This window comes from Crocodylus porosus, unplaced genomic scaffold (assembly GCF_001723895.1).
Source record: "Crocodylus porosus isolate Cpor-Errol unplaced genomic scaffold, CroPor_comp1, whole genome shotgun sequence".
In the NCBI taxonomy this organism is placed as follows: Eukaryota; Metazoa; Chordata; order Crocodylia; family Crocodylidae; genus Crocodylus; species Crocodylus porosus.
The window spans coordinates 50,887,976-50,894,450 of record NW_017728931.1 but is presented as its reverse complement, the minus strand read 5'-3'; the positions used below and the strand labels follow the sequence as shown (position 1 = coordinate 50,894,450).

The window sequence follows — 6,475 nt, the reverse complement described above, 5'->3', positions numbered from 1 at the left end:
TCAGCAAATTTGAACAGGGTGCTTTTTACCCCCTCATCCAAATCACTGATGAAGATGTTGAACAGTGCGGGCCCGAGGAAGTTCTTCCTGATGTCCAGCTTAAATCTGCTCTGTCAGTTTGCAACCATTGTTCCTTGTTACCCCAAGAGGTGCCCTGGTGAAGACAGCATCTCCGATCCCTTTCTGCACCCCTCTAATGAATTTGTAGACGGCCACAATATCACCTCTCAGCCTTCTCCTGCGGAGGCTGAAGAGATCCAGTTCCCTTAGTCTCTCCTCATAGGGCTTGGCTTGCAAACCCTTAACCATATGAGTGGCCCTTCTCTGAATCCTCTTGAGGTTATGCACATCTTTCTTAAAGTACAGCACCCATGTGATCATGTTTGGATCTGTTCGTCATGCATCTCCTAATGCATGATAAAGTGTAGTTAGCTTTGCTGATGATTTCATCACACTGATGACACATGTTCATCTTGGAGTCCTCTATGACTCCAAGATCCCTTTCCACTTCTGTGCTGCTGAAAGTGCCATTCCCCAGCCAGTAGATGTGCTGGATATTTTTACACCCCAGGGGCAGCTCTCTGCATTTGTCCTTGTACTGCATCCTGTTGTGTTCTGTCCACTTTTCCAACCTGTCCATGTCCACCTGCAATCGTTCCCTACCCTCCGGTATGTTCACTTCACCCCACAATTCAGTATCATCTGCAAACTTGGACAGAGTACACTTCACACCCATATCCAAGTCACTGATGAAGACATTGAAGAGTACAGGTTCAAGAACTGAGCCCTGCAGGCCCCACTGCCCACGTCCTTCCAGGTCGATACTGACCCGTCCACCACCACTCTCTGGGAATACCCCCCTATCCTGCTGTGATTCCAGAAAGGGGGCACTGTTCACTGAGCTCTGAACCCAGGCCCACTGCTCACTTTCCCAGGGAGAGAAAGGCTCTCACTATGGGGTACACAACTTGCTCCCTCTGATTTACTGACTGAGGAGATTGATTATAAGGCCCTGGCTACATTTCTGAGGGCTTCACTTCGGCCCTTGGTTACTATCCTGTGGGCTTCATTCAGCTTCTGAATACAGACACTCTCAGCTTCTCTTCTGCAGAGTTCTATACACTTAAGAGTGAGACCTGATTTCACTCCCTGTCATTGTCCTGGGACTACAGGAATTTGAGTTTTCCCATCTGGTCCCTGTCCTCAGTGACCTTTGTCTTGCTGATCTCAGAACTGAATTGTGCTTTACCTCAAAGCAGACCAACAAAGATTTGTGTTTCACTTTAAGCTACCGTGTTTGCATCTGGCCCCTCTCCTGAGACCCATGTGATCATGTTTGCTAACAGGCCTGTGGGAGAGGGTAGGCAGGGGGCATGGTACCTAATGGGTCCACAAGGGGCAATGATGTCTCAGAAACAACCTTCACAGATTCCCTGGTCAGTATGCAGACATAGCAGGAAAGTGAGATTTGTCTGACCCCACCCTTCCCACTTCGACCCACTCAGAGCTTTTCATCCTCCTACCTTCCTAGTGGAAGAAGTAAAATGGTGAGAAGGGACTGAGTGATAAAGCAGTCTCAGCCAAACAGGGCTCAAACCCTGTGGGGTTGCACTGGAGAAGGCCACCTGCATCCTATTTGATAATTCAGCAGGGAACTTACTGTCCCAATGACCAGTGACCTTGCTGCTCCTTTCCCATCTCCTCCCACCCCCCGTAACTGCAACAGCCCACTTCAACCAGCGGAGCAGTGGTGAGGACACCAGCTTGTTCAAGAATCTACTCAAACTGGGCTTCCCTCACCATCCTAGTGGGCACTTCCTCCCAACCACTTATTCAGTGTATCAAATGAAGACTGACCCATTTTCAGGATAGCAGAATGGAATGAGGTCAGGGAATTAGGGCAAACAGCATGTAATGTAACCCACTTCCAGCAGCAGGGAGAGGTGTTAAGAAGGAAGTTTGGGGTTTCTAAGACTTACCCTCTTCAGCCATATCTTTATCCAGTACCAGCTTGCCATGACGGAGAAAATTCAGGATAGGTCCAAAGTATGTGGGGTCCCGGTCTATGAGGTAGGCACCAGTCTCATCCTAACCACAGAGACAAGCCAACGTAGGAAAAATTTGCAAGGGAAACTTGTCCCCATCCCTGACAGCACTATGCAATGAACAGTAATAACATAATCATTTTAGTAACAATATATGATATTTCTATGGCTCTTTTGATCCAGTAGTAAAGGCGTGGCAATGGAACTGGGTTCAGTTCTCTTGGCTATGCAATCTTGGAAAATTTACCACAATCTCTCTGTGCCTCAGCTTCCCTATGAAAGATAAAGATGATGCTATCTCCCTTCCTTAAGTGATTTGAGATGAAGAAAAACAGAAGCATTAGGCCCCTTAAATCCTTCCGAATCACATAGGCATACAGTACCACATGGAAAAACAGCCACATCTGAGTGAAAGGCTGCTGGTAAATGCTGCAGACAACAGCACTACAAATACACAAGCTCAGGGACTTTGGCAAAGTCAGCATCAAAGCCAAGCAGCCCATCAGGCCAACACAGTTAAAGCACTCCAGTTTCTGCAGCCAACAGAGGGTCATTACATTCAGCTGCTTCTGGCTCCCCTGCCTAAACGAACAAGTACATATTTACAGCTGGTTCAACAGGAACAGATGCCAGCACAAGTCCAGCATGAGGCTCAAACGCACAGCTTCAAGTTCATAGCAAGATGCCTTAACTACTATGTCATCATACTTTGCTTGGCAAAGCATGCTGGGTCAAAACAGTACCCAGGATTTTTAATGTTCATACAGAGCAAGCGGGACCTTGATTGTAAAGGTCTCGGTATCCTAAGCTCAGCCCTGCAGCAAAAGGGACAATACTCTTACTTTTTCTCCCTCAGATAAACTGAAAGGATCTAGGAAAATCCCACACAGATTTGAGCTGATGGGCTTCCTGACATTTCAGGCAAACTCCCTCCAGACTCCCCCTTCTGATTAATGAGGCTTTCTGGGAGTTTTACGACATATCCCTGTCAGTAACAGCAAGAATCAAAAATAAAAAGTCGGGGACTCTCCACTCAGCATGGCTCCTACCTTGACAGTCCGCATGAAGGCAAGGAGGACGGGAAGCTCTTAATTTTGGCAAAGCTATTTCTCCTGTCAGGCTTCAGCTTAAAGTCTGAGCCAAGCAGTGGCTCAAAGCTAGGGCACTTCAGGCGGAGTAGTGACAGCATAAGAAAACAGAGCCTCTCAGGAGTCGCTGATAGTTCTGGTGCAGAAGACAAGTGTTATGCCACATGTTAAGACAGCTGCATGGCACTAAAAAGAGAAAACCAGGGGATCCAGGGAGGGATGGAGGTCGCTCCATCAAATTACTTCTGCCTCTCTGCAGCTGCAGAGTTGCTGTGCAGTCCCTGCCATCAGCCTGGCTCCATCCCTTTCTCTCCTATTCCTGCACCTAACCTTCCTCTGCCCATGTGCTCCTTTCTCTCTCTCCTCTTTTCCTCGTGCCCCCCAGCCCAGCCTGTGCAGAGCTTTGTCTCTCCCTCAGGGGTCCCTTTCTTCCCAGGTGGGTACAAGAAGAAGGCAGAACACAACCGCACACACGCACGCACACACGATGCCAGGCAGAAAGCTAACCCCTCAGGGCAGGTGCCAGCCTGATGCTTACCCGGTCTGACTGCAGCTCCTTCCCCTGGCACAAGCGGCACAGGAATGATTTCTGTTCCCGGCACAGGGTCTGCCTCGTGGTTAGGAAAATGGTGCCCCCAACATTCAGCCGTACCCACTTGCCCCTGCTGCTGGTGGCGGGGGGAGGCTGGTGAGTTTCCCAAGCATAAGAAACCCTGTCTGCCCGTTGCATTTCCTCTCTTCCTTCCATCCTCATCTCTCCCTCTCTCTGCCTCTCTGTCCCTCCCCTGCTCCTAAGCTAAAGAAACCAGGGCAGGTATTGGACACTGGAGAATTCTGGGAGCTGTAGTTCCTGTGGTGGCCTGCACCCCAGAGGTGGCTGTATTTCAATGGTGCTGTACGTACACGGCTTCTTAAATGCTATGGGATCTTTTGGGAAATTGGATGCTGTATGAATGTTGTATGTACTGTTCTTGGTGAGTGGCACAAGAAGCAAAAGTGAGATCCACAGTCTGAACCACTGCTATCATTCAGAGGGCATTAGAATCATGGTTTTTGCTTAGAGCCCTTCTCTAATTTTTATGAGTGTACTTGCTATACAGCACTTTGAAGATGCAAAGTAGTATGTAAAAAAACTTTAACTGTCAGGTGAGTGACATCCTCTGAAAATGGGCACATAGGAATTCTGGGGACTGTAGTTTTCCATGTCCCACCATGCCTGCAACCTGTGATCTGTGGACTTGGGAGATGCTGAGCAGTGCCGCGTAACACATCCCAGTAACCCTCCTGCGGGACACCAAAGGATTCTGGAAGCTGGCCTCCAGACCTGGGTCACACATGCAGTTTGCTTTAAATGGATGAGAAAACTGCTCTGTGCCCATCAGCCAAATAGTGTTAACAGACACCTTTCCTGTTCCTGATTCCCCAAACAAGTGTCTGACTGCTATCTCAGTCACTGCAGTGCTGTTGAAGTAGAGAAATTGGACAATTTCCTTCTTTGAAGTGGGTGTTTTTAAGAGTGGGGAATCAGCCTTCAGCAGCAAAGCCCAAGTTCTTTATATTTCTCTCTGACTCAGAACAGCCATCTAGATATCTACTTGGCAAATTTTCCTAATCTGCTACCCTTCCAACACCTCTAAATCTGCCTGGCAGAGACTCCTTCATGGGGGAGGAAGGAAAATGAGTCTCCATGTTCACTTAGTCACAGGGCTTTGCTGCTAACACACACACACACACTTCAATGTAACTCTGGAATGAATTAGCACCTTCTAAAAGCTTCTACCTCTAGCTCTTCTGAATGCCCCATTCTAGGCAGTGGTTGTGGAAAAGAAAAGACCAGCTTCATCAGCAATTTAGTTGCATGGATTCCATGCCTTCAGCAAAACACGAATGCTTTATCCCACAACCCAGCGTCTACCACACCCAACTAACCAACTACAGCCACGCCTGCCAATCTTTCAAACTGTATTCATATCTGGAAGAAAAATGCTGATTGCTTCCCTCCCTCAGCCTGAAAGTCCATATCTTCTCTTATCTCTTTTCCAAATAGGTTTCTGACCTTTGACAGTGCAACACACAGAATACAACAGCTTAGGCATTTTAATTTATCATGTCCAAATGTGTTGCCTTTACAGTCCCGGCTGTTGCTTCACCATGATATGCATGCTTTAGCTTTTGTTCTAATCAAGGATATGCATCTATATATTAATAACAGTGTTTGCAGGAATGGTGCTCAACCTTTTTAAGGCACCTTTTGGAAAATACTGGCTTTTAGTTTTCATTTCATTTTTGAGTATAGAAAAATAATAGAGCCATTTTTCTGTTGCAAAGAAATCATATAGACCATAGCAGGTCGGAATGTTTTTAACTTTATGGATACCTATTTGAAATCACTGGGTTTATCTTGTGAATCATTCTTGTACACCTAACAGTGCTAACTTTGTGTGGCACCCTACAACACCCTTGAAAGAAACTCACCATGCTCAAGGGTGCCATCATTGCCTTAGGCCCTTTTGCTGATGTAATCGGGCACTGTAGCAGGTGCCTGCTACTGATAGTAGGAATAATAGTATTAAAGGCAGCAGGACACTAGGGTGCCTGCTACTGAATAGTAGTAAATGGGCTCAGCTGCCACTCACCAGGGCAGCAGGTGGGAGTTGCTATGGCAACAGAGTGGGTCAGCTGACTGCCAGGGGGCAGGGCCTGGCCTTTATAAGCAGAGCAGGCTGAGGCCAGAGGTCAGTTCTCTTGCTGGTAGCTTGGGAGAAGTTTTGTGTGAGCAAGCTGAGTGGAACATTAGAGAAGTTTAGTGGCTGAAGAGCAGCTGCTTGGCAGTACTGGGTGGAGGAGACCCTGATAAGGAGATATGTGAGAGTGTGAGCCAGGTTTTGCCTGGAACTGATGTTGGAGCCCTGGAGGGAGGGGGTTTTCCATGGTGCTGGAAGTTGTGTTGGAATCCTGGAGGGGGGGACTTGTGTTGTGCTTGGGAGTTATGTTGTAACCCCAGAAGGGGAGATTTTGGGTTCAGTTATTGTTAAGACTGGAGGACTGGGTGAGGCTGTAGGGGTGGAGGAGGCCACAAGGGGAGCTCCCCAGTAGAAGAGGGGTTCTTAGTGCTGCAGGGGTGCTGTGTTTTGGGGTGTCCTGACCCTGGCACAGTGTGGGCAGCTTTGGGAAGAGCTCAGTGTTGTGCATAGGCAGAAGCCCCAGTGGGGCATAGGCCTGAAGAGGTGGGTCTGGGGGCCAGGTAAAGCTAAGGCTGCCTGAGCCCCAGTTGGCAGAAGCCCCAGTGGGGCATAGGACTCTAAAAGGGGTCTGGGGCCAGGTAAGGCTGAGACCGCCTGA

At 48.2% G+C, this 6,475-nt stretch overlaps 1 protein-coding gene across 3 annotated transcripts in view; it reads right to left on the bottom strand.

Moving 5' to 3' along the window:
- KCTD17 (potassium channel tetramerization domain containing 17) overlaps positions 1 to 3,904 on the bottom strand; it is a 10,356-nt gene extending 6,452 nt beyond the window's left edge. For all 3 annotated transcript variants that reach the window (XR_002102888.1, XM_019544860.1, XM_019544859.1), the window contains exons 1-2: positions 3,672 to 3,904; positions 1,980 to 2,088 (exon numbers count right to left, since the gene is read on the bottom strand). Coding sequence is in view for 2 of the 3 variants with exons in the window: in XM_019544860.1 (XP_019400405.1) it covers positions 1,980 to 2,088; positions 3,672 to 3,887 (325 nt within the window). In the remaining variant the exon portion in view is untranslated. The remainder of the gene's footprint in view (positions 1 to 1,979; positions 2,089 to 3,671) is intronic.
- Positions 3,905 to 6,475: the final 2,571 nt, after the last annotated feature.